The sequence below is a fragment of the Megalobrama amblycephala genome, linkage group LG2, assembly GCF_018812025.1.
Source record: "Megalobrama amblycephala isolate DHTTF-2021 linkage group LG2, ASM1881202v1, whole genome shotgun sequence".
Classification (NCBI taxonomy): Eukaryota; Metazoa; Chordata; class Actinopteri; order Cypriniformes; family Xenocyprididae; genus Megalobrama; species Megalobrama amblycephala.
Window position 1 is genome coordinate 36,797,836 of NC_063045.1, and position 27,197 is coordinate 36,825,032.

At 36.8% G+C, this 27,197-nt stretch overlaps 3 protein-coding genes across 7 annotated transcripts in view; 1 reads left to right on the forward strand and 2 right to left on the reverse strand.

Moving 5' to 3' along the window:
• Positions 1-17,068, forward strand: part of itga2.2 (integrin, alpha 2 (CD49B, alpha 2 subunit of VLA-2 receptor), tandem duplicate 2) — a 29,581-nt gene extending 12,513 nt beyond the window's left edge. Inside the window, exons 3-29 of one of the 2 annotated variants that reach the window (XM_048173735.1) lie at positions 2,453-2,562; positions 2,730-2,824; positions 4,876-4,990; positions 5,105-5,232; positions 5,324-5,472; positions 5,772-5,922; positions 6,029-6,194; positions 6,338-6,417; positions 6,508-6,646; positions 6,834-6,979; positions 7,739-7,882; positions 8,802-8,999; positions 9,079-9,209; positions 9,570-9,733; positions 9,831-10,090; positions 10,407-10,489; positions 11,756-11,897; positions 12,177-12,269; positions 12,346-12,422; positions 12,572-12,655; positions 13,107-13,209; positions 13,336-13,446; positions 13,561-13,671; positions 13,937-14,050; positions 14,924-15,013; positions 15,114-15,230; positions 15,321-17,068. In XM_048173735.1, coding sequence (XP_048029692.1) covers positions 2,453-2,562; positions 2,730-2,824; positions 4,876-4,990; positions 5,105-5,232; positions 5,324-5,472; positions 5,772-5,922; positions 6,029-6,194; positions 6,338-6,417; positions 6,508-6,646; positions 6,834-6,979; positions 7,739-7,882; positions 8,802-8,999; positions 9,079-9,209; positions 9,570-9,733; positions 9,831-10,090; positions 10,407-10,489; positions 11,756-11,897; positions 12,177-12,269; positions 12,346-12,422; positions 12,572-12,655; positions 13,107-13,209; positions 13,336-13,446; positions 13,561-13,671; positions 13,937-14,050; positions 14,924-15,013; positions 15,114-15,230; positions 15,321-15,416 — 3,397 coding nt within the window. In that variant the 3' untranslated portion in view covers positions 15,417-17,068. Of the gene's footprint in view, positions 1-2,452; positions 2,563-2,729; positions 2,825-4,875; positions 4,991-5,104; positions 5,233-5,323; positions 5,473-5,771; positions 5,923-6,028; positions 6,195-6,337; positions 6,418-6,507; positions 6,647-6,833; positions 6,980-7,738; positions 7,883-8,801; positions 9,000-9,078; positions 9,210-9,569; positions 9,734-9,830; positions 10,091-10,406; positions 10,490-11,755; positions 11,898-12,176; positions 12,270-12,345; positions 12,423-12,571; positions 12,656-13,106; positions 13,210-13,335; positions 13,447-13,560; positions 13,672-13,936; positions 14,051-14,923; positions 15,014-15,113 lie in introns of both variants that reach the window. The other variant, XM_048173734.1, reaches the window with a different exon arrangement.
• On the reverse strand, positions 13,785-25,626 carry LOC125257358 (molybdopterin synthase catalytic subunit). The gene is made up of 5 exons (XM_048173736.1): positions 25,512-25,626; positions 19,032-19,185; positions 18,709-18,832; positions 17,116-17,193; positions 13,785-13,984 (listed from the first exon to the last, which is right to left on the reverse strand). Exons 1-5 carry the CDS (start codon positions 25,624-25,626, stop codon positions 13,961-13,963), a joined length of 495 nt encoding a protein of 164 aa, XP_048029693.1. The 3' UTR covers positions 13,785-13,960.
• LOC125257374 (molybdopterin synthase sulfur carrier subunit) lies at positions 17,063-27,082 on the reverse strand. 4 transcript variants are annotated; one of them, XM_048173737.1, is made up of 6 exons: positions 26,942-27,082; positions 26,634-26,758; positions 25,811-25,950; positions 19,032-19,185; positions 18,709-18,832; positions 17,063-17,193 (listed from the first exon to the last, which is right to left on the reverse strand). In XM_048173737.1, the coding sequence occupies exons 1-3, from the start codon at positions 26,951-26,953 to the stop codon at positions 25,824-25,826; spliced, it is 264 nt and encodes an 87-aa protein (XP_048029694.1). In that variant the 5' UTR covers positions 26,954-27,082; the 3' UTR covers positions 17,063-17,193; positions 18,709-18,832; positions 19,032-19,185; positions 25,811-25,823. The 4 variants fall into 4 exon arrangements, with proteins under 4 accessions (XP_048029694.1, XP_048029696.1, XP_048029695.1 ...); XM_048173739.1 differs by having other exon boundaries at positions 26,634-26,755; positions 26,942-27,081; XM_048173738.1 differs by lacking the exon at positions 17,063-17,193 and adding an exon at positions 25,512-25,628 and having other exon boundaries at positions 18,782-18,832.
• Between the last annotated feature and the right edge of the window lie 115 nt (positions 27,083-27,197).

Genomic DNA, 27,197 nt, shown 5'->3' on the forward strand with positions numbered 1-27,197 from the left:
AATCAAGCCCTCGCGTGCTCGTACACGACTCGCAGCACGCGCGTCATCACTTCCCACACTCGCGCTCGACCTTCTATTTCGCTCGCTCGCTTTTAAACTGTATTTATTGACTGATTGATTGCATTATTATTATTATATGTCCTTACCAGATACTATATTAACTTGATTTATTATTATTTTTATGGAGCTGTAGCTGCTGGGGAAAAATGAGAACACACAGTTAATATTTGCTGTAATTCACCGCTATTACCACTTTACTTCCACTAAACAGTATCCATGTTTACCCAGCCAAAATTATTATCAGTTCTCAGAACTACAGAAATGTGAAAAGTGTGATTCTAAATCCAAAATTGCTTCATGTGGCTTTAGATGAAAGATAAATCACTTGTTCATATCAGTAAGCAAGAGTTGTTGTGTAAGCTTTTTGTTAACATTCTTTGTCAGTTTAGTTTTTTTTTTAAATAACATTGTTCAGATGTGGTCAGTTGTACTCATTTATACTGTGCACTGTACTTACTTTTAAAGGGTTAGTTCACTCAAAAATGAAAATAATGTCATTAATTACTCACCCTCATGCCATTCCACACCTGTAAGTCCTTCGTTAATCTTCAGAACACAAATTAAGATATTTTTGTTGAAATCCAATGGCTCAGTGAGGCCTCCATAGCCAGCAATGACATTTTCTCTCTCAAGATCCATTAATGTACTAAAAACATATTTAAATCAGTTCATGTGAGTTCAGTGGTTCAATATTAATATTATAAAGCCACGAGAATATTTTTGGTGCGCCACGTGACTTTGGCGCTCCGAACCGCTGATTCACACACAAGATTCATAACACTTCGAAGCTTCCTGAAGCAGTGTTTTGAAATCAGCCATCACTATATAAATCGCTGTTTTGTTTTTTTGGAGCACACAAAATATTCTCGAATATACTGTATTCTTCCTCTCGCGGAAGTGATTTACTGCACGCGCAAGTATCAGTTGTGTGCTCGGTTATTAATGGCATTATAATGCCGCCATAGGCGAGACATCACTGCCACTGTCAGAGCGCGATCAGACCAAACGAATCGAGCGATGATTGCCATTGGACATAGTGGTGTATTAGAGGTAAAAAATTATATAAATACTGTTCGGTTTCTCGCACAAACCGATCGTTTCGTGTCTTAAGACATCAATGTGTCGTCACGAGCCGCAGGGTTTAATTTGGATTTGTCTGTCGTGTTTTATTTACTCTTATAGTCCAAGTTCCCGCTGACTTGCATTATACGACTGACAGACGGCAGCGGTTGCAGTTAAAAATCATCAATTGTGTTCTACTGAAGAAACAAAGTCACTTACATCTTGGATGCGCTGGGGGTAAGTAAATAAACATCAAATTTTCATTTTTGGGTGAACTATCCCTTTAAACGTGGTGTAGGTAGAAGACAGACGATGATGAAGAGAAGAATTCACGAAATGACTTTATTAAAAGAAAGATAACCATAACCAAACCAGACAATGCATTAACGACAACCAGAACTGAAAACACAGGAACGAAAAACTCAGGCAGACAAGGTTAATTAATGACAAACAGCTGAAGAGAATGATTAATCATATCAGTTACCATAGAGACTAACAACTGGCAGGAACTAGAACAAAGGAGACAGGATACTGAATAGAAACAAACTAAAAGTCCATGAAAGTGGAATTAAGACAACAATGACAAAATATGTTATACCTATTACCCATTCTATAATACCCATTTAATTTAATTATTATTTCAAAACAACTAGCTTTTTATTTTATAAATACACTTAGGCTACATTTACACGATGTCATAAAAACTGAAAAGTTTTTCCTTTTGCATTTTTCACATACAGATGACAACGATGCCTAAATAATCCCTGTTCACACGGAACCTGCGAAAACGGCTAAAAAAAGCTGTATTATTTATGCCAGGCCAGTAGTTGGTGATGTCACTTTGTAAAGAAACACTATGCGCCTATAGACTGAACATGTATGCTCATGACATCACCTCTTTCACAAATTAGTGTTTTTGTAGTTTACATGTGTGTAAAAAATGTGTAAAAGGCCTCTTATATATTGTGCAATGTGTCTGTTTAACAAGGTTTGATTTTGTTTTGTTTTCTGTCACAGAATGGGAAGTGAGTGAGTTTGTGTGTTACTGTTTGAGGAGTGCCGTATTTAGTCTGTGCAAAGCACCTTATCACAGTGACCTAGTAGTGATATTCTGTGTAATTTAGTGGGTGTGTTTAGATTATATAATGGACGTTCAGTGCACCTACACACACGTAATGTTGGAAATGGTTTCAAATACACACTGCTCATTAAAATGTGTTTCTGCAATCCTGTCTTGTAGACTATCTTTAATAACTGCTATGTGCTCAGCAAACTCGCCTGAACCTGTACTTCAGGATAGCAGTACTGAACTAACACTACTGTTCCTCAGGCTCCTTGTGGGTTCTCCGTGGAAGGGATACAATCAAAATCGGAAGGGAGAAATCTATAAGTGTGAAGTTAACAAGCCTGGAACCAGCTGTCAGGCACTTAACCTTCAGAGTAAGCAAATATTTCCCATCATTCCCAGTAAGATACATCAAAAAGTGTTATCTGTTCATAGAGCAATGTCATAATCTCATGCTGTGAAGTTCAAAAGCAAATTCAAGAAGTATTATTTGGTAAAGCTGAAGCCTGAAGTGTTTAAACCATGTTTAATATGCCCTCAGATTCTGTCGATATGCCAAAAATCTCCAACAGCAACAACATCAACATGAGTCTAGGTCTTACTCTAACTCCAACAACCAAAAACAACGGGTTTATGGTAAGACTGTTGGGTGCCTCTACCTGTCCTACATTTCTGCAAAAATCCAAAAATGTACCTATACATACAATTCAATGCATTTTCCAGATGTAATGAACACTAGTAGCAGTAAAACACCAACAACTTTTATTCGTTCTCACACAAATTATGATTACAGCGGCAAATTATCAATTAATAAAGACTTGTTTTTTCTGCAGTTACTTGTACAATATTATATTATGACCTTAAAAACACTTTCACCGTAGTGCATGACTTGTAAAGTAATACATTTTGACATTTGCATCACATTAACAGGTCCATATGTGTGGCTTTTCTGATGTAGTAAACTTGCTTGGTAGCTCACCTGGTACATTACACTTGAGATATAGAGCACTCAGATGTAAATGGAATAGATGCTTCAACAAAATATGTTTTATAATCTCACGTCTGTTTTTGTTAACACTATCAATTAGGTTTGGAGTAGGGTTTAGTACAAACCCGATTCCAAAAAAGTTGGGACACTACAAATTGTGAATAAAAAGAGAATGCAATGATGTGGAAGTTTAGAATTTCAATATTTTATTCAGAATACAACATAGATGACATATCAAATGTTTAAACTGAGAAAATGTATCATTTTAAGGGAAAAATAAGTTGATTTTAAATTTCATGGCATCAACACATCTCAAAAAAGTTGTTACAAGGCCATGTTTACCACTGTGTGGCATCCCCTCTTCTTTTTATAACAGTCTGCAAACGTCTGAGGAGACAAGTTGCTCAAGTTTAGGAATAGGAATGTTCTTCTAGTTGCTCAACTGTCTTAGGTCTTCTTTGTCGCATCTTCCTCTTTATGATGCGCCAAATGTTTTCTATGGGTGAAAGATCTGGACTGAAGTCTGGCCATTTCAGTACCCAGATCCTTCTTCTACGCAGCCATGATGTTGTAATTGATGCAGTATGTGGAACTTGGATATACCTTTCAGCATTGATGGTGCCTTTCCAGATGTGTAAGCTGCCCGTGCCACACACACTCATGCAACCCCATACCATCAGAGATACAGGCTTCTGAACTGAGCGCTGATAACAACTTGAGTTGTCCATGTCCTCTTTAGTCCGGATGACATGGCGTCCCAGTTTTCCAAAAAGAACTTCGAATTTTGATTTGTCTGACCACAGAACAGTTTTCCACTTTGCCACAGTCCATTTTAAATGAGCCTTGGCCCAGAGAAAACGGCTGCGTTTCTGGATCATGTTTAGATATGGCTTCTTTTATGACCTATAGAGTTTTAGCCAGCAGCGGTGAATGGCACGGTGGATTGTGTTCACCGACAATGTTTTCTGGAAGTATTCCTGAGCCCATGTTGTGATTTCTATTACAGTAGCATTCCTGTATGTGATGCAGTGCCGTCTAAGGGCCCGAAGATCACGGGCATCCAGTATGGTTTTCCGGCCTTGACCCTTACGCACAGAGATTGCTCCAGATCCTCTGAATCTTTGGATGATATTATGCACTGTAGATGATGATAACTTCAAACTCCAATCACAATTCTTTTGTTAAAAACAGAGAGCACGATTCCCCCACGATTCTGAACAGACAACTAAACAAAATAACATCTAATTTTCTAGAGGTTGTGACAAAATCTTGATTGCTGCAGTCTATATTTAAAAAAATAAATAGGTTATATTTAATTAATCTGAATTAATTAAAAAACGTTTTGAATTAATAATTCAGTGACTTTCTCATAAAGACTTGTTTCATTACTGGAGGAATCAGTGTTTTTAAACTAATCTCTTGAATGAATGATTCAATGACAAATACATTTTTAACAGTCACTTGTCGCTACCTACTGGTGTAACGATATAGCTGATACAATCTTTATTTGAAGCTTCAAGTTACTCAAGTTGTCATTTAGGAATAAGATTGCATGGGTGTTGATTGAATCAAGATTGTGATCATTAATGATTAATTGTGCAACTAAGAAGTTCTACTTCTTCAAAAAGTAAGTTCTTCTACATGCGTTTATGTGGGATGTCATATGCTCAGTTATTACATTGTTATATTTGTGTTTCAGACATGTGGTCCTCTATGGGCTCAGCTCTGTGGAAGTCTGTACTTCTACCCAGGAATCTGTGCTGAAGTGAGCCCACAGTTTACGCTCCAGCCGCCCTTCTCCCCTGCCATTCAAAGTACAAACACACCTCCATGTTCTGTTTTTGAAAGTTTACTGTTCAGGTTAATCTTTATTGGGGATCTCCAGCAAAATATTAACATTTATGTTGTTTCATTTTTCTTCCAAACAGCTTGTGGTAGTTTTATGGACATTGCCATTGTTTTGGATGGATCCAACAGTATATACCCATGGGAACCGATCGTCGCTTTCCTCAAGAAACTTTTGGAAAACTTAGACATTGGACCTCAAAGCACTCAGGCCAGTCAAATCACTTGTGTACAGTTTGTTTAACCTGTTTTTCTTTTCTGTGTTGATTGTTTACATACATTTCTGATTTCGTTTGTAACAGGTCAGTGTGATGCAGTATGCTGTTGACACCTCGTTCGAGTTCTACCTGAATTCCTTTCAGACAAAACAGGCCATGATTAAAGCAGCTTCAAATATTCAGCAGAAACAAGGATTAGAGACTAATACTTTCAGAGCCATTGATTTTGCCAGGTATGCATGATTCTTTCTAAACAACTTCACATGAGTGAACTACTGTTATTGAAATATAGTAAAGAACATGGCCTCAAAGTCCAACAGTGGACATACGTACATCACATGAGATCGTTTTCGTCTCATTTTTCATTTTTTATGTCTCAAAAACGAACATTTCCTCCATGCCGCTTTCTCTACATCACAACTGTGATTCTAAAGTAGGTTTTACACTCTTGTTTTACAGAGTTTTTGCACTAAATGTTTTCTTTTCCCTTGGTGGGTTTGTGTGCATGTCTGTGGGTGATTGGATGTCACAGAAAGGAGGCGTTCCTAGCCAAAAATGGAGGTCGTCCTGGGGCCACTAAAGTGATGGTGGTGGTAACTGATGGAGAGTCGCATGATGCAAATCTAAGGAAAACAGTTATTACAGCATGCGAGAGCCAAAATATTACTCGCTTTGGCATTGCGGTTAGTGAAAATAAAAAGATATGCAGTCCTAAGTGAAGGCATATATGGATCTTAATATTTAGTATACATGAATGTTGTGAAGAGATGGATTTTTACACTTTTCTAGGTGCTTGGATATTATTTAAGGAATGACATTGACACAAGCAAACTCATCGCTGAGATTAAGTCAATAGCCAGTAATCCGAGCGAGAAATACTTTTTCAATGTGTCCGAGGAGGCGACGCTTATAGAGATTGTCGGAACTCTTGGAGATCGAATCTTCAACATTGAAGGTCCATGATTATGTCAGTTTGCAGTGTTTCATATAGATTAAAGCCTTTTAAAAGTAATGTAACGGACATGTGTTTCTTTACAAACATATATTACATGTATGTCAATAACAATTTTCTTTGTTTTTGTTTACTGATGTCTTTAGGTGTTGGAAAAGGTACTGCGGATAATTTCAAAATGGAAATGTCCCAAGTGGGGTTCAGTGCACACCAGACCAGAAATAAGGTGCCAGCTCTATATGTCTCTGTATTTCCATCAGTGGTTTTAGATGTTTTTTTTTTTCTCCTAGTGGTTTACATTGAGTCTTGGTTATAGGATTTGATCCTACTGGGAGCAGCTGGTGCATATAATTGGATCGGGACTGTTGTTCACCAAACTGCTCTGAAATCAGACATTTTGCCCAAAACTGCTTTTGAGAACGTCTTGGAAGATAGAAACCATAGTTCGTTACTTGGTAAGCACTGTACCAGCAGTATAGATAAGTTAGTTTTGTTGCATCTAATGAACTAAAATATTAAATATTTGTCATGCATTTTTACATTAACACTGTACTATTTCTCCAAAAGGTAGCATATTAGCTCATTTTTGTGTATAGATATTTTTTCTCAGTTTTTGATTCTTTCCCCCTGTCATATATTCAGGCTACTCTGTCAGCTCTGTGACTGATGGCTCGTCTGAGTTTTATGTGGCCGGAGCTCCTCGTGCCGTTCATAGAGGACAGGTTGTAGTTTATACTATTAACAGCCAGGGACAACCTGTCATCAAAGATTCACAGAGAGGAGATCAGGTACAATTAACACTTAAAGGATTAGTTCACTTTAAAATGAAAATGACCCCAAGCTTTACTCACCCTCAAGCCATCCTAGGTGTATATGACTTTCTTCTTTCTGATGAACACAATAGGAGTTATATTAATAAATATCCTGACGCATCCAAACTTTATAATGGTAGTAACGGGACCAACGAGTATAAAGCTCAAGAAAGTGCATCATCCATCATAAACGTACTCCACACGGCCCCAGGGGGTTAATAAAGGCCTCCTGAAGTGAAGCGATGCATTTGTGTAAAAATAAAATCCATACTTAACAAGTTATAAAGTAAAATATCTAGCTTCTGCCAGACTGCCTTCCATATTCAACTTACATAAAAAGCATAAACTGACATCACATTTTGAACTGCGAGAGGCATTACACTTATACGGAAGGTGATCTGGCTGAAGCTAGATATTTTACTTTCTAACTTGTTAAATATGGATATTTTTCTTCGCTTCAGAAGGCCTTTATTAACCCTCCACAGCCGTGTGGAGTATATTTATGATGGATGGATGCATTTTCTTTTCATTCACTCCCATTATAAAGCTTGGATGTGTCAGGATATTATAACTCTGGTTGTGTTCATTAGAAAGTCATATACACCTAGGATGGCTTGAGGGTGAGTAAAGCTTGGGGTCATTTTCATTTTAAAGTGAAATAATGCTTTAATGACCTTGAGTTTCATTAGACAGTAAAGTCCCGTAATATGTAATTCTGCTGTCTGTGGTTTGCAGATCGGGTCTTACTTTGGCAGCGTTCTCTGTCCCGTTGATGTGGACGCTGATGGTGTGACTGATCTGCTGCTGGTTGGAGCTCCAATGTACATGAGCGAGGAGAAGTCTGAAACAGGACGAGTCTACCTGTTCACCATTACCAAGGTGATTTTGTATACTGTGCTTTGTTTATTTTTCTTTCACTTCTTTTTCTGTTCCTTGTCCTTCTCTTTTTTCTGTAGCTAGCTACCCTACAACCTACTAATAAAGAGAAGGTTGTAAAAGAGATGTATATACATTAATGCTGCACACATACCAGAGTAGTACAACAACAGAGTAGTATGTCCGAATACATAGTCTTCGGAAAAACAGTAGGCAAAAAGTACCCGAATGGCCTACTATTTCTGAAGTGTGCATTCAGTGGACACTTTACTATCCCATGAGGCCACAGGAGAGAATTTGTGAATGGCGCTGAAGCAACACAACTGACACCACAGGTTACATGACAGTAGTGACAACATGGCGTCCAAATTTCATTATACACCCATTCATATTATATTGAACGTACTTTTTAATGGTCGTGAAGTAAGTTTCAAACCAAATGTGGCACCTACTATACAGTATGCGATTTCGGACACAGCATTGGAGTTGTTCACGTTTCTGTGGCAACACTGTCAACGGCAAAATGAATCTGCAGTGGTCAGGTGGTACAAGTTGGAGCTCTCAAAAAGAGTTTACAAGTTGTAATTATGAGTTCTACGAGGATGAGAGCGCTTTTTACAGGTTGGATAATACTGTCATATATCAGTTATTACACAGCTTTTTACTATATATTTTGAAGGGGACATGAAATATTGATTTGAGAAGAAACTATTTTAAAATTATCATATTATCCATTACAGTGGACAAAACAATCATTCTAGCAACAAGATGAACATTTCAACAATATTATCATAGGCCTACTATTTATACTGATTATCAGGGAAAAAACGACCTCGGAATGTTGCGACTGACCAATCAGAATCAAGCATTTCAGAGAGCCGTGTAATAAGACCCCTTTATTATTCATTTTATTTTTGAATAGGGTATCTTGAGTAACCAGGGTTTTTTGGAGGGTTCTCAAAAGAACGCTCGGTTTGGGACGGCCATCACTGTCATCCCAGATCTGAACATGGACGGCTTCAGAGACGTGGTGGTTGGTGCCCCAATGGAAGGCAATGGCCAAGGTGCCATTTACATCTACTATGGAGACGGAAAAACCATCAGAAAGCAGAGCTCACAGGTAGAACAAAACCCTTCATTGAGTTCTTAACACATATCAAATATAATTGCAAGTGTCAAAATTCAGAATATTCATTCAGAAAATTATTGGAACGAAACTGGACCCAGCGATGAAGTACTTCGGCCGTTCTCTAGACGGCAGAGGAGATATGAACGAAGACTCAATCCCAGATGTCACGGTGGGGGCTTTTGGGAAAGTCGTCCAACTCTGGTGAGAATTTGAACCAATTGATTTTCATACTTTGTGGGGGGTGTAAAACAGCTCGATTAGATCATCCCATGTAACGTGATACCATGCTAATTTGTACTACTTCATTAACGGCCTACCTTCAACAATTGAGTGAAGTGTGTAACAGCTGCATCGGCGGCCTCAGTCATGGTGGGATATTTAGATGTGTTTGTGGCCAGGGAAATGATCGCTCCAGCTGTCCTCTGGAATCCCATTTTTCACCTCAGCAATTCTCTAAGCATCAACTTTCTGTGGGACTCTTCTGTTTGTTCCAAAATGCATAAATCAATTGAACGGTTGAGTTTTAATTGATGCATTCTTGAACTTCCATTGTGGTTTTAGGAGTAGAGCAGTTGCAGTGGTCACAGCCAAGGTTTCCTTCACCCCTGATAAGATTAGTATCCTGAGTAAACCGTGTCGCTATAGTGGAAGGCAGGTGTCCTGCTTCAAGGCTAAAGTGTGTTTCAGTGCAACATTTAAACCAACAAATCCACTGGAGCCAGTGGGTAAGGATACTGATTCTGGTTTGGGTCATTTTTTTTAGGAGATGGACACATTTGGTCAGAGGAAGTAATGCATTTAAACATCTTTTTATAAAAACAGATATCAAGTACAGCCTGAACCTGGATGCTGACCTGCAGTCTTCTCGGGTCAGCCCTAGAGGTCATTTCAGCAACACGGATCGGGTCATCCAGAAAGACATTAGCGTCTCTGCACAGGACATATGTGAAGAGCATGATGTCTATGTGCAGGAGACTCCTGACCTCGTCAACTCAATTGCTTTGCGTGTGGATGTAGTTCTCAGCTATCCAGAAGCAAACCCTGTTCTAGACGTCTTCAGTCCTAATGCGTGGGAGTTTTTTGTGAGTGTTGCAAGAAGCAAATTCCGTGTTTTAAGTGCCTGTGGTTTACTGTGGTGGACATGTGTTAAGAACAAGGACAATCAACTAGGGGATTTCTAATCTTTTCATCTTAATGACCTCCAAATACGATTATCCTTTTTATGAGCATCCCCCTTCCTAGAGTATAAAGACTATGTTTATAAATTGTTGTTATCTATCAAATTTTCCATGTTTAAAAACCTCTGACTTAGGCTTTTCAGAATAGTAGAATTCATCATCTTTATTCAGGAAACTCTTCCTAAATTCTTGTGCTTATTCTGGGGTTTCTCTGGTCCAGATCCCATTCTCAAAGGACTGTGGCCAAGATGAACTTTGCTTCAGTGACTTGGTACTTAGTGTGGAGAGTGAACAGAAACTTGGGTAAGATTCCTTCAACCATATGACTTCATTGTAAACCCAAATAACTTGATCTAACTCAAAAAAAAATTAGGTAATCAGTTACATCAATTTTTTTTTAGTTATGATGTTCCCAATTTTAAGTAAGCAGAACTACCAAGTTTTGAGTTTGTAGTACTCATGCATGTTAATTGCTCCTAACTTTAAGTACTGAGTTAGCTAACTCATACATTTTTATTGTTCCTAACTTGAAATATTGAGTACACTAATTTATACATTTAACTTAAAATGATCAGGTTATCTCACTGTAAATATTTTGCTAGCTATATCAAACTAATTTAGAAAATGCCAATTTGCTAACATGTTAACAATAGCATGGTATAGCACTTACTGAATGAGTACAGCAACTTAAAACATTTAACTTACCTGCTCTCAAACCAAGCAGCATGCGCTACTTGTCAGCACGATGGTAACTCTCCAAAACAGAAACTCTTCTAAATTAGCATATCAAAACATTAATCACTACTTAATCTCCTTTAACATTAATCTTGCACAAAAAACACTTATTTTTTAGCATTTACTCTCCCTTTTGAGTGCCATGGGCAAAGCATTCTGGGAAATAGAAATCCCAGCCCAGTTCCAGTTAAATGCAAGTTAGTCTAAATTAAAAGAAATGAGTTCATACAACTCAAAACGATGAAACAGTTCAGTTTACATGAAATATGTCAGTGCAGTGAACTCAAAAAAGAAAGTTATAAATACTCATAACAGTTAATTTAAGTGAACTAATTTGTTTAATTTAAGTTTGTCTCAAACCAATTAAGTATTTTGAGCGTTAGGGTTACAGTGTTGAAAAGGACAGAAATGATAATAAATGATCTCTTATAAGGAAATTTGAAATTAGCACTTCATTTGCAAATATTTAATTAACTAGCACCCATTTTCTTATGTGAAACGTTTTGATAGCACATCCATATAAATCTCTTACACTCTCAGAAATATAGGTTCTTTATTAGCATTAATGGTTCCATAAAGAACCTTTAATATTTCATAGAAACTTTCCATTCCATTAAATGTTCTTTATAGTGAAAAAAAAGAATAAAGGTTCTTTAAATTATTAAAATGATCTTTTATACACAGAGAAAAAAAATGGTTATTTAAAGTTCTGTTCACTAAAAGGCTCTTTGGGGAATCCAAAATACAAAAGTTCTTCCATTGCATTGCTGTGGGGAAAAAAAAAAAAAAGTGTATGTAAATATACAAGTATGTATGTTTTTTTATTATTTCTAGCAAAACTCCACTGGTGGTCAGCCAGAACAAGAAAAGACTCTCCTTCACTGTGACAGTGATGAACAGGAAGGAAAATGCGTACAATGCACGTGTGTCAGTCAGCTACTCCAGAAACCTGTTCTACGCTTCTTTTACACAACTGGTACTTTACAACTAATCCGAACAATTCATCATATATTATATTCTACTTAACATCAGCAGTACAATATATGATTGTGAAAGTAATTTAAGTAAAACTGGGCAGGATTCGAGTGGTGCTGCGGTGGGCTACGGGCTCACCAAATTCCTGTTTCTCCCACAAATTTATCTCACCTACTTCCAGATACAAGATTCTAACCATAATTGAAGTATTTGTTTTACATACACAGCACACACATGTTCTTGAATTCAAAACAGCTGTTTTTGCTTTCTGATATTCCAGACTGATGGAACAGAGGTGAAGTGCACTCTGATAAAAGATTCAGACACACTCACCTGCCAAGTGAGTTATCCAGCCCTGAGGACAGACCAACTGGTGAGACAGACATCTGCAAGCATTCGTTTTTATATCTGACCGATATGATTTTAACGGTTTCGTTCTTTTTCCTCAGGTAACATTTGTGGTAAACTTTGACTTTAATATGAATCAGCTTCAAAAAGATGCCAATGTTGTCTTTGAAGCTTTAAGGTAAATATAAAAATTTAGAAAAGTGCAAATATGCGAGTCCCTCAGGTTGGTGCAAATAGGTGCCAATGAGACCACAGATCCACAGGTTTAGTAAAGCATATGGAGATTATCCTGTTAATCAATGTTTGATTGGTTTATTTCCACTGCAGTGACAGCACAGAGGAAACTCCAGCTGATAATATAATCTCTGTCTCCATTCCTGTCCAATACAACTCTGAGATCATCCTCAGCAGGTCAGACAACACACCCCTTTTACAACATTTCCTTTATTAAACATCAGAATGCCTGATTCTGATTGGTCAGTCATTGCATTATGCAGTCTACTTAGCTGTGCTAGTTTTATGCTTCTGGTACAGGGTTCCCTCATTTCTGGAAAACCTTAAATGATATCAGAGAACTTCAAATGTGTTGATTTCCACAAAAATTAGTACTATTAGTAGTTAAAATTAGTAGTAAATTATAGTAAAAAGTAACTTTTTTAGTTGATACGAGCATTACATTTACGTTCCGTGTAAGAAAGTTTCTAGTACATCACTTTTAAAACCACTTTTTAAATAATATATGTTGAGTAATTACACTATTTCTGCTTGATATCCAATTATTAAATAAAACATTTTAACCCTGTCATAATATTTGACTAAAAAATTCTCTCTTAATGCCTTTACTATATTTTAATTTCTTCAGAGAATCAAACTTAAATGTTTATTTACTGGAAAAAGAGGACAATTTTGCAACCACAGTGAAGGATTACAAGGACATCGGCCCAGATTTTAACTTTAATTTAAAGGTGAGTTCATGTCGTTGTGAAATAGATAAATACTTCAGGCTGTTCACTACCACCATCTGTTGGTTTACTTTGAAAAGGAAGTTCATGGCAGTGATTCAGCTTGCTAATGTGTATTTATTTCTACAGGTTTCTACAGGAACCGTCCCAGTCAGCCTCATTTACCTCACTGTCTCGCTGCCTAACAGCACTAGAGCAGGAAATCCCCTCCTGTATATAAACAGCATTAAACCTTCGCCTGTGAGGAACTATAATGAACAGTTTTTATTGCACACAACGTATTTAATCATCCATCATAAATATATGACCGAAAGCAGTGTGGATATTACTTGATGACAATATTTCCTGCAACAGGCTGAAAAAATCCATTGTGCAGACAGCCATCAGATTGACCCTTTTAAGAACGGGCAAAAAACTTATACAGCCCGATTCACAGAAGAGAGTTTTAGAGGAACAGAGGAACTGGTCAGTACTTGATTTTCCTGAAATCCAAGAATGAGAAAAAACATTCACTTTTGTCATTGTTATTGATTGTGACGCATAAGGAATAATGAATGAAGAGCGAAACCCAGTAATAGTTATTTGTGCAATAATGTTTTTAATTAGATCTAGATTAAGTTGTTGATTTGCGAGATGACTAATCCAGTCTCATGATTACAAATAACAGGATGTCTTGAAATTCCCATCCTCAAAGCCGTAACCGTCTTCATCATCTGTTCACCATCCACAGAACTGCAAAACGGCCACATGCTGGTCAATGAAATGCGTCCTGAAGGACCTGGAGGGGAAAAATGATTATTATGTGAATGTAACTACAAACATATGGAATGGCACCTTTGCAATGGTAAGTGAACTCATCTCATTGCTTTTCCCATTTCTTTGTTGCGGTTAAACGGTTAGTTTACCCAAAAATGAAAATTCTGTCATTAATTACTCACCCTCATGCCGTTCCACACCCGTAAGACCTTCGTTCATCTTCGGAACACAAATTAAGATATTTTTTATGAAAACCGAGAGGTATATGATCACCACTTTCAAGGTCCAGAAAGGTACAAAAGACATTGTTAAAATCGCCAACGTGGCTGCAGTGGTTCATCCTTAATTTTATGACGTGACGAGAATATTTTTTGTGCGCAAAAAACAAACAAAAATAACGACTTTATTCAACAATAACATACATCTATAATAAACATCTTCTCTTCTGTGTCATTTTCATACGTTGTTTACGTCCAGTGCTTCCAGGTTTTACGCCAGAACGCCGACTCATTATTGGCCGGCTCCTGCATCAGTGTCACACACATGCATCATACTGCTCACGTGATCAGCTTTGGCCAATACTGAGCCGGCATTCGGACATAAACACAGAAGCCTTCACTGTGCTTACTGCGTCAGCTGCGTAAGGATAATGACAGGGAAGAGAAGAGATTGTTGAATAAAGTCTTTTTTCTTTTTCTTTTTTAATTTGTGCACTGCAGTCACGTCAACTGTTTTAACGATGTCTTTAGTACCTTTCTGGACCTTGAAAGTGTTGATTATATTTCTGTCTATGGACGAGTCATATACCTCTCGGATTTCATCAAAAATATCTTAATTTGTGTTCCGAAGATGAACGAAGGTCTTACGGGTGTGGAACGACATGAGGGTGAGTAATTATTGACAGAATTTTCATTTTTGGGTGAACTAACCCTTTAACAATGTGTTTGTTTGCCCATTCAAGGCTGATTTCCTATACGTCGTGCTCTCTGTGAGAGCTGATATAGAGACGTCTCAACCAGACCTACTGTTCATCGAACAGAAAAACCTGAAGGTATGGTCAAAACATACAGCAGGATCATTTTGCTTCAAACATCTTCGACATACCGACAGTCATTACACATGTCGAGTAAATTTACATGAGTTCATTGCAGGTTGAAGTCAAAGTGAGCAAACCTGGAGCTAAAGGGGACGTTCCGGTGGGCGTAATTGCAGGGAGTGTTATCGGCGGTCTGTTATTATTGGCTCTAGCAGTCGCATTGCTTTGGAAGGTGCTTTATTTAGCTTTTTTTCCACAATGTCAGTTCAGTGTACATCTTGTGTCATTGTTTTCCTTCAAAAACCAATGTGTTTATGTTCAGCTTGGATTCTTCAAGAGGAAGTATCAACCGCTGATGAAGAACGACGAGAATGCAGCAGAACATCAGGAACTGCAGGAAAACAGTGAGGCGCCCTAAGAGATCTGCCGAGACTCATTTCGAGACTCACAGCTTTCTTCTCTGACACAAATGGCCAGAACAGGGCTAGAAAGAGTGAATGAGAGAACTGGAAATTGCCAGTTTGATTACAACGCATCAACTGACAACTGGCATTCCAATCCCATTCATTTCTCATGCTTTTTCTCTGCTAGCTGGTGTATCTTTTGGCACAGTCTTACCACTTCCACCCATTTCCTGGGTAGTTTACTAGATCTTTTTGACTATTGTGACATTTGATTATTGGTGTCATATGCTGGCATATGAGGAAACGGACCTTTGAGTTTTTATTTGAACACATCTGATCATTTATTTTTATAGTTGAGTACTAAAATTACCAATCGCACAAGGCCCCAATATAATTCAAACAAAATCAAAGAATGAACTGGTGTGACGTAATTTTGAACAAACTCAAAATTAAGTTCGTTTGGTGTTCATTTCGGGAGTTCGAAACAGCTTGCAATAGCAAACTTTTTGGAAAAATTAGTTCTGACTGGTAAACACCTTCGAAATACGATTATGCACTAGCTGTGGCTCCGTTACAATCTTCTCCTGATAATTTCTTCTGTTGTACAGTCCTTGGAGGTCAGACACGAATAAAAACATGAACACACCGGAGAGCTGCTGGAGAGTTGTAATCCTAATTAAAAAAGACATAACATTTTTCATGTTTAATACTGTAGCTGCTCTCTTTAAAGCAATTGTATAAAGTGCTATATAAATAAACGTGAATTGAAAAGTGCTGAATTGCAAACATCCACATCGCTATGATCAGATGCTTTCTTAACTGCTGTTTTCTCACCGCTGTCATTTTAGTCGTGTTTATTTCGTTGTTGAAAGGAAAGTGTGCAGCACACATTTACATATTCATCTACATGTGGGCAGTGTCGGATGTTTGCTAACAGTATAGCGCTCCAAACGTATTTCAATCTCCTTTTTACCCCTAAGCATAGAATAGGAAAATTTATTGGAGCCTTTATGTTATGTGCTATATTATATCAGTATTTTCAAAATCGTAGTGAATCCATTTCAGCAACAACATAAAATGAATACAACAGAGCTTAAATGTGTTATGCCCAAATCAACACACTGTCCATACTACGCAAGCACCATGAACAATTAATAAGTAATAAGCAGGGCTACTCTGCATAAAACATCAGGGAAACGTGCTAATACTGCATGAGAAAAAGATTGCACAAATGAATAAAGTTAGTAATAACAAACGATGCAGGCAACACTTTTAAAAACTTAACATTATATCTTATCTGCTTTTATTAATGTACACTGAAATACTTTGAAATGTCTTTAAACATTTTAATGTATAGGAATTACTGATAATGCTAACTTTTATATGTTTTGAAATGACAAAGTTAATATAAAGTGTTGCCAATAAATTGGTATGATTTTGTATTAATTCAGGGTTTAACTTCTACTGATAGTGTGACAGGAAAAGGGGCCTGTCTAAGATTTTCCTTAATGTTTACATAATGTTTTTGCACTGGTACCTTTGTAAGACTTTCTATTCTTTTACAAGAAGAGCAGAATATACTCTTTTGATTTGTATTTATGTTTCATCAGGTGTTACAGGAAAACTTTGGGCTTTGTATTTTTTCAATAAAAACATCTCAACACTTCATGAGATTTACTGAAGCTCATTTGCTCATTTAACAGCTCAACTTTCCTTGGAATCTTTTCCACCATCTGCCCACAAACACTCCTTGTTCTCTTTCCAGCAAGGCTCCCCAGACTCATATATTTCCTGAAAAGAACAAAATAATTACAAACATGTTGCAAACAATTGCACAATATAATATACAAAGAGAAATGATTACACTTCTATGGAAATAATTAACAAGTTACAAGTTATTATATAAATAAAATTTCTTATAAAGTCAGTGTTCCACAAACAGGGTAGACAGTGTTTTATAACTATTAACTATAACTATTACATTTTACTTTAATAATAAAGTTAATTATACTATAATTTTTTGTTGTGAGAACTATTTGATTACATACAATTAACCTATAGCATGAAAACTAGCTAGTTCTGTTTTCTGAGTTTGTTGCACCTTACAGATTTTGACCTTCTCAACTGTATCCAATAATTATAACCACAAGTCACAATGTCAATGTCATGATTTTGACAATATGCAGACTTTATATTCAAGTTGCTGTATCAAATTTTTCAATGAAATAATTCTAATGATTAAAATGTAATCTTTAATCAGTTAAAAATTCCTTTAAGTAACATTTCGTGTTGTAGTATCATTTAGAACTACAACATGGTGGAAAGACAAAACTCCAAAATTCCATTTTGTCATTATTTACACAAATTGTGTTGAGTGCATTTATCAACCCTATTTGCAAGGAAAAGTGATTAATTAAATATTATCCAAAATGTATTGTTAACCTAAAGGTGCTTTATGTTAGAATGACAGCTAGTGGTTGAAATTGGTACTGCAGTTCAAATTCAAAATATTGTTTGCCCCACCCCCTCCTCCTCAGACTCTATGCTCACGCGGGTTGCCAGTTTGAAGACACGCAACAGGAGCGAACTCAATTGACATTGGAAGGTGAGGAGACTTACACACTGTAAGATAATTAGTTGATTTATTGGTTTATGGTGAGTTGATATTGCATTTTAATATGCTCCCGTTCAAAGAGATTTTTAGATGGATGCTGAGGCTTTTTAGGTTGGATAGAATCTGCGATCTCTGACCCAATTTGTTCGCTGGCTTCCTTGGCTGCAATTCGCTGCATGTGTTTTCCATCAACTGCCAACCCGGGGAGGCGAAATACTGTTGGGTAAATTGGCAAAGTGCGGTCTTGCACAGACCAAAACAAAACCAGAAATTCCGACACGGAATGCAAATTTCAAAGTAAAATAACTGGCTGTAGCAATGGTTTTCAGAGAAATGAGTATGTGAACTCAGCATGTTTAATAAATATCTGCAAACATATTACGGTATTTTTATGCTTTAGTACAGTCAAAAACTTACATAGAGCACCTTTAAGTACCAAATAACTACCAAAATGCATTTGGCCTAAAACTAGCAAGTCTCTACTAAGAAACATTTGCCACCATGTTACCTATTCAGGCTTACTTTACTTCAATTTTATTTTATTTTAGTTATATCAGTTGTGTCTATTTAGTGTTTATTTAATGCTTATTATTAGAAAAAAATCATACAAATTGGTTTTATGTGCCACATTATGGTTTTTCATGAAATGTTTTATAGGGTTACACAGAAGTCACTACTAGGTACATTCATACCTTTTTCCAGATTGGTACAGTCGCTTTGAGTGTGTCGATGCAGTATCTCACCGCCTCCAGGGAATCATTTCTGTGTGGTGATGAGATCCCTATTATAACGCTTGCTTCTGTTATAGGAACCACACTGTGGACAGAGCGGGGAAGAACAAAAATAATCTTTAGATAGATAAGATAAGATAAGACTTTATTTATCTGCTGTTTAAATACAAGTAACATAATACATACATACAGTACATACACAGGCTGTCACCCATACACACGGTACAAAAAAGTGTGATAATAGAGTATCAAGTAATGAACTCTCATTATCTGAACAAACTCACCCAAGTCTATGTTGTATGCTAATATGTCTGACACTGGGCCACTTTGTCCTGATATCACTGCAGATCTTCCTCAGTTCTGACTCTGCCATTGGAATGTACGCCTCATATTCAAGCTGTATTACTTTTTTACCCTCAAAATTATCTCTGGTAGTACCTGAAAAAGGAGATTACATTTAAAATTTACAGACTTGTATGTTAGGTGCGATTAATCGTGATTGGTTGATTTGACAGCACTATTACAAATACAAGACTTATTTAGCAAATTTCAGTGTCATTCAGACCTAGGGATGAAGTATATCTCCAGGTTTTGGAATTTTATTGCCTTTGAAATCAGCACAATTCTTCATATAAAACTAAAAGGGATTCTTTTTCCTTTGGGGCTCCCCTCTAAAGCGCAAGCAGAGACACTGACGCTGCACTGTAAAAAATTAAAAGTTGAGAAAACTTGAAAGTTTAAGGCAACAAACAAAGATTTTTGAGTTTTCTCAACTTGTTTTTGTTGGAGATTTTTGAGTTTTCTCAACTTTTTGTTGTATAAACTGAATACAACAAGTTGAGAATACTCAAAAATCTACTGAAGTTTGTTGCCTTAAACTGTCAAATTTTCTCAACTTTTGATTTTTTACAGTGTGGATGCATCAGGTTATAAACAGTTCGACAAACTGTTGCTTGTGGCAAGGAAAAGCATTCTTATTAGATGGATAAAAGAGACACCACCTTCCGTGACTCAGTGGTATAAAGAGATTTTTGCTGTGCTTCCTCATGAGAGAATGGCTGCTGTGCTTAAGAGTAATGCTCAGAGTTTTCAGAGTGTATGGTCTCCGTTTATAGACCACTTGCCTCCAGAACTGAGAAAAATAGTTTTATGCATCGGTTAAGGTTTTCTGGGGTGCTATACCCTTCCTTTTGAAGTAGGACCTAGGAAAACTTGTAGAGAATGGTCTTTGTTCTTCTGGGGTCTATTGTTCAAAGCGACATGTGTCAGTATCCATAATAATATTTGTGTTAGTAGAGATAACCAAGTAATGGAAAGTATTTATTTATTTATATTTATTCCACTTGTGTGTACATACATGTGTTTGTATACATATATTTATATGTGTATGTATACAGTGCTCAGCGTAAATGAGTAACATTGAGAAGTAACATTTTAAACAATATCTCAATGAACTCAAAAACAATTTCCAAATTGTTGACAAGACTAAGTTTAATATAACATCTGTTTAACTTATATTATTAACCTTACTTTCATGTTATAACTTAGAGAACAAAAATTACTACATCAAGTACTTTGTATGGCCTCCATGATTTTTAATGACAGCACCAAGTCTTCTAGGCATGGAATGAACAAGTTGGCGACATTTTGCAACATCTATCTTTTTCCATTCTTCAAGAATGACCTCTTTTAGAGACTGGATGCTGGATGGAGAGTGATGCTCAACTAGTGATGTCTCTTCAGAATTCTCCATAGGTGTTCGATTGGGTTCAGATCAGGAGCCACTGAATCACTTTCACCCTGTTCTTCTTCAGAAATCCAACAGTGGCCTTAGATGTGTGTTTAGGATCATTGTCATGTTGGAAAAGTGCAAGACCAAGGGCACGGAGTGATGGTAGCATCTTCTCTTTCAGTATAGAGCAGTACATCTGTGAATTCATAATGCCATCAATGAAATGCAGCTCCCCGACACCAGCAGCACTCATGCAGCCCCACATAAGGACACTGCCACCACCATGTTTCACTGTTGGCACGATGCATTTTTCTTTGTATTCCTCACCTTTGCGACGCCATACAGTTTTGAAGCCATCAGTTCCAAAACCATTTATCTTGGTCTCATCACTCCAGAGTATAGAGTCCCTGTAGTCTTCATCTTTGTCAGCATGGGCCCTAGGCGGGCTTTTTTGTGCCTGGGCTTTAGGAAAGGCTTCTTTTGTGGACGGCACCCATGCATGCCATTCCTCTGCAGTGTATGCCGTATTGTGTCATAGGAAATAGTCACCCCAGTTCGGCTTTCTACTTCTTTAGATAACTGCAGTGAACTTGCATGCTGATTTTATTAAACCCTTCTCATCAGAAGACGCTCCTGTCGAGGTGTTAACTTCCATGGACGACCTGGACGTCTCTGTGAGATGGTTGCAGTTCCATCTTTTGAAAATTTTCGTACCACTTTTGCTACAGTATTCTGACTGATAAGTAAAGCTTTGCTGATCTTCTTGTAGCCTTCATCTTTCTGGTGTAAAGAAATTATTTTCTTTCTCAGATCGTGCCATTGCTGACAGTATGAAATAAGAAGGGGTTTTAACACCCTTTTATAGACACCTGTGTAATGAATAATTAGACTCACCTGGTTGAATTCTTGTTAAATTAGACATTTGAAGTCTAAAATTTAGCTTTGCTCCAGAGAATTTCAGTGGGGGGTACTCATTTTTGCATCACCCTAATTTGAGTAAAACTGAAAATTTATATTGAAAATATAAATAGAAAATATAAATTTTATATGAAAATTTAAATTTATATATTAAAAAGTTATATTATTAACCTTACTTTCATGTTATAAGTTAAACAGATGTTATATTAAACTTAGTCTTAGTCAACATTTTGGAAATTGTTTTTGTGTTCATTGAGATATTGTTTAAAGGTTTAATCCCTAGATTATGTTTTTAAAAGATGTAATATAAGTCTAAGGTGTCCCCTGAATGTGTCTGTGAAGTTTCAGATCAAAATACCCCATAGATTTTTTTTTATTAATTTTTTTAACTGCCTATTTTGGGGCATTATTATAAACGCGCCGATTTATGCTGCGGCCCCTTTAAATCCCGTGGTCCACGCCCACAGAGCTCGCGCTTGCCTTGAACAGTGCCTTAACAAAGTTTACACAGCTAATATAACCCTCAAAATGGATCTTTACAAAGTGTTCGTCATGCATGCGGCATGCATGCGTCGGATTATGTGAGTATTGTATACTGTTATATTGTTTACTTCTGATTTTGAATGAGTTTGTTAGTGCTCCATGGCTAACGGCTAATGCTACTCTGTTGGAGAGATTTATAAAGAATGGAGTTGTGTTTATGCATTATACAGACTGCACATGTTTAAAAATGAAAATAGCGACGGCTCTCTTGTCTCCGTGAATACAGTAATAACCGATGGTAACTTTAACCACATTTAACAGTACATCAACAACATGCTAACGAAACATTTAGAAAGACAGTTTACAAATATCACTAAAATATCATGTTATCATGGATCATGTCAGTTATTATTGCTCCATCTGCCTTTTTCGCTATTGTTCTTGCTTGCTTACCTAGTCTGATGATTCAGCTGTGCACATCCAGACGTTAATACTGGCTGCCCTTGTCTAATGCCTTTTATAATGTTGGAAACGTGGGCTGGCAATTGCAAATATTGGGGGTGTACACCCCGACTGTTACGTAACAGTCGGTGTTATGTTGAGATTCGCCTGTTCTTCGGAGGTCTTTTAAACAAATGAGATTTATATAAGAAGGAGGAAACAATGGAGTTTGAGACTCACTGTATGTCATTTCCATGTACTGAACTCTTGTTATTTAACAATGCCAAGATAAATTAAATTTTTCATTCGAGGGCACCTTTAAATGTTACTTTTCAAAGGGGGTGTACTCATTTACGCTGAGCACTGTATATAGTATTCTGATTTTGGTTTTTGAATTGATGTTCTTTGTTTTTTTTTAATTCATTTTATATCATCCTTGTTAAGAGACTTCAATTACTAAACCGGACAGAATGAGGGATTTATGTTTGTTATTAAGTGTTTTTAATCCCTCTAGAGGACAGAAAAGCCCTAGCAATATATATGCAACCCTATGCCTTGAAAAAAATGTTCTTTTAGCAAATTCCCCTAACGCTCAACCTTCTTCTCTGATTGATACAATCCTAGGTTTTGACCTTTTATGTTAAAGGCTTTGCCGTCTTTACCCTTTGATAATTTGTGTACCAGCTGAGCTTTAGATCTTAATATTGAAATAGACCAAGAATTATGGGAGGTAGTTCTGGACAGGGTTCTCTCCTCATCTGTTTGTGCACGTCTTGCTCTTATACACTGTAAGGTTGTATTGATCCAGAATATGATAGGCATAACTTGGGACCAGCCACACTAACTCATATGTTTGGACCTGCCCAGCTCTCTCCTCATTTTAGGGGTCAGTATTTGATTCTCTTCTAACTATTACCTCTGCAGATATTCCACCATCTCCTATTGTCAGCCTTTTTGGAGTGTTGCCCGTCGGTCCTTCGCTGCCCACTCACTTTACAAATGTTGTTGCTTTTGTAGTATTACTTGCAAGAAGTCTAATTTTACTGAACTGGAAGAGCCCTCACCCACCATCTCACCCACATTGGATAAAGAATGCCCTATATTTTATGAAATTACAGCAGCCTAACAATATTTTTATAAAAAATCTGGCAGTACTTTCTTGCACGTTAAAACTCCAGCTTGACCTAGAGTCTTTTGTTTGACTATTACCATTCCTCCCTCCCCCGCACCCATTAGAATGATTTTATGGATGCATATGTTTGTGAATATGTATGCATGTATATGTATATATATATATATATACAGTGGGTACGGAAAGTATTCAGACCCCCTTAAATTTTTCACTCTTTGTTATATTGCAGCCATTTGCTAAAATCATTTAAGTTCATTTTTTTTCCTCATTAATGTACACACAGCACCCCATATTGACAGAAAAACACAGAATTGTTGACATTTTTGCAGATTTATTAAAAAAGAAAAACTGAAATATCACATGGTCCTAAGTATTCAGACCCTTTGCTGTGACACTCATATATTTAACTCAGGTGCTGTCCATTTCTTCTGATCATCCGTGAGATGGTTCTACACCTTCATTTGAGTCCAGCTGTGTTTGATTATACTGATTGGACTTGATTAGGAAAGCCACACACCTTTCTATATAAGACCTTACAGCTCAGAGTGCATGTCAGAGCAAATGAGAATCATGAGGTCAAAGGAACTGCCTGAAGAGCTCAGAGACAGAATTGTGGCAAGGCACAGATCTGGCCAAGGTTACAAAAAATTTCTGCTGCACTTAAGGTTCCTAAGAGCACAGTGGCCTCCATAATCCTTAAATGGAAGACGTTTGGGATGACCAGAACCCTTCCTAGAGCTGGCCGTCCGGCCAAACTGAGCTATCGGGGGAGAAGAGCCTTGGTGAGAGAGGTAAAGAAGAACCCAAAGATCACTGTGGCTGAGCTCCAGAGATGCAGTCGGGAGATGGGAAAAAGTTGTAGAAAGTCAACCATCACTGCAGCCCTCCACCAGTCGGGGCTTTATGGCAGAGTGGCCCGACGGAAGCCTCTCCTCAGTGCAAGACACATGAAAGCCCGCATGGAGTTTGCTAAAAAACACTTGAAGGACTCCAAGATGGTGAGAAATAAGATTCTCTGGTCTGATGAGAACAAGATAGAACTTTTTGGCCTTAATTCTAAGCAGTATGTGTGGAGAAAACCAGGCGCTGCTCATCACCTGTCCAATACAGTCCCAACAGTGAAGCATGGTGGTGGCAGCATCATGCTGTGGGGGTGTTTTTCAGCTGCAGGGACAGGGCGACTGGTTGCAATCGAGGGAATGAATGCGGCCAAGTACAGGGATATCCTGGAAGAAAACCTTCTCCAGAGTGCTCAGGACCTCCAGACTGGGCCGAAGGTTTACCTTGCAACAGGACAATGACCCTAAGCACACAGCTAAAATAACGAAGGAGTGGCTTCACAACAACTCCGTGACTGTTCTTGAATGGCCCAGCCAGAGCCCTGACTTAAACCCAATTGAGCATCTTTGGAGAAACCTAAAAATGGCTGTCCACCAACGTTTACCATCCAACCTGACAGAACTGGAGAGGATCTGCAAGGAGGAATGGCAGAGGATCCCGAAATCCAGGTGTGAAAAACTTGTTGCATCTTTCCCAAAAAGACTCATGGCTGTATTAGATCAAAAGGGTGCTTTTACTAAATACTGAGCAAAGGGTCTGAATACTTAGGACCATGTGATATTTCAGTTTTTCTTTTTTAATAAATCTGCAAAAATGTCAACAATTCTGTATTTTTCTATCAATATGGGGTGCTGTGTGTACATTAATGAGGAAAAAAAATGAACTTAAATGAGATTAGCAAATGGCTGCAATATAACAAAGAGTAAAAAATTTAAGGGGGTCTGAATACTTTCCATACCCACTGTATATATATATATATATATATATATATATATATATATATATATATATATCACTAATATTATTATTATTAATATTATTTTGTTTTGTTTTATTTTATTTATTTTTTTCACTCTCTTACGCCTTTTTTTTAAATTTGTAATGATTTTGTGTTTCCAAAATGTTTAAATAAATCATAAACAAAAAAATAATAAAAATATGTATCTGTAAGAAGGCCAATGCTTAACAGAAGCAAAGATCCAACTAAGAAAGACTGACCAATAAATAGCGATATAGCACCACAGGAGGGACACGTCACAGATTCAGAGACGCCATCAGCAGAAAGTTTGTCAGTTGTGAGTGTAATTACATCTTGACCCTCATCTGCAGCCATACCTTTAAAAAAACAGAAAACATTATAAAACATTACCATTATATCATTTAAATATATTTTTTAATATAAATATAAAATATAAAACATGTATATATATATATATATATATATATATATATATATATATATATATATATATATATATATATATATATATAGACAGGTAGGCTGATTTGATGCCCACCTTGGTAATACCTTTACCCTCCACTAAGGGGTGGTATAATGGCCACCTCGTCTCCCTGTCTGAGGGTCAAGAGCTGCGCACCCAGAGGCACGTACTCCTGACGCACTGCAAGAATCACTTGATCTCGTAACACAGAGAGTCTGGCAAACAGGACAAACATTTTCAGAATAAAATGTGATCAGAACATATACAACGAATAGCAAATAAAATAAATATTTAGAGATGCTCAATCAGAAAATTATAGGCTGCAACAGATAATTTGTTATTCTAAGCATTATTTATATGATTTAGAGCATATATAGGACAATACAATTTAAATACGTTTTTAGAAGAAAAAAAAGAGAAATTGTTCTTATGCATGAAATATTTACACTGCAAATAATACCCAGCGTTATTGCATGGAATATATATCTTTTAATGACATGATTAAGTTAGTTAACAAAATATGCCAGAAAGTAATGTTCATACAAAGAACATTTTCAAAAAAATATTTATTACATTATTATTAATAATAATAATTATTATTATTATACTACACACATACATAAGCTACATACATAACAATTATTATGTCAAAATATGTCAAATATTTATTATTATAAGTAAAAGAATATTAATAATTATTATATGTAAATGTTAATAATGTGAAGTTGTACACTTCAAAAAAGCGCAACGCATAAACAAAGTCTCTGATTGGTGGACTGAATGGCAGCGTAGATCGCATCTGTTTGAATATAATGCGTCACTTGCAGTGTAAATATCACTGATTCAGAAAGGTCCTACAAAAGTATTAATGTAGTTATATAATGTAATAATAATTCACCTCGGATGTCTGTTCTCCAAATCCTGCCACAGCTGTAGAGATGTTATGTTTGACGGAACAGTAATGTTCTCCGCTTTAAGTCCCGTTAATTCGGCACTTTTTGCAAAGTACAGAACCGACACCTGCTTAAAACGTGTAGATATATAGGCTATTAGAACAATATGGACAATTTCGTGACAGTTACCAAAAGATTCAAGTTTATCGAATGCCATTAGTGATTACGTAAATGACATTCGTTTTGTATTTTTGCTCAGCATGTTATTGATCAGAAAATGTAACTGTATAAAAGGATTCAAAAGCAGACTTACCTCGGTATTCATGTATGTACACTGGCTGGACACGTAAAGTTCAGACACTCGCAGCGTGCTGCTTGTCTTCCTGAGAGCCGAAATCCAATTGGTTTTGCTTTAGGTCAGCTGACTCGTGGCCAGGAAACAGACCGATCATGCTTTGTTTATTCAGGAATTCAATCAAACTTATAACAGCTTAAAAATAAATTTTATAAATTCGCACTTTCCCTCCTCTATTATGTATTTTATAAGATTGTATCCTTGTATCTTTTCT

Coding starts and splice junctions, on each gene's coding strand:
- LOC125257358 (XM_048173736.1), bottom strand. CDS start 25,626: ATGGCTGCAGATGAGGGTCAAGATGTAATTACACTCACAACTGACAAA. Junction 19,186..25,511: donor TGCTATATCGCTATTTATTG/GTCAGTCTTTCT, acceptor CTCCTTTTTCAG/GTACTACCAGAGATAATTTT. Junction 17,194..18,708: donor CTGTACCAATCTGGAAAAAG/GTATGAATGTAC, acceptor TGTTCTTTTCAG/GAAATATATGAGTCTGGGGA.
- LOC125257374 (XM_048173737.1), bottom strand. Junction 25,951..26,633: donor TTGGAGAACAGACATCCGAG/GTGAATTATTAT, acceptor CCTGTTTGCCAG/ACTCTCTGTGTTACGAGATC.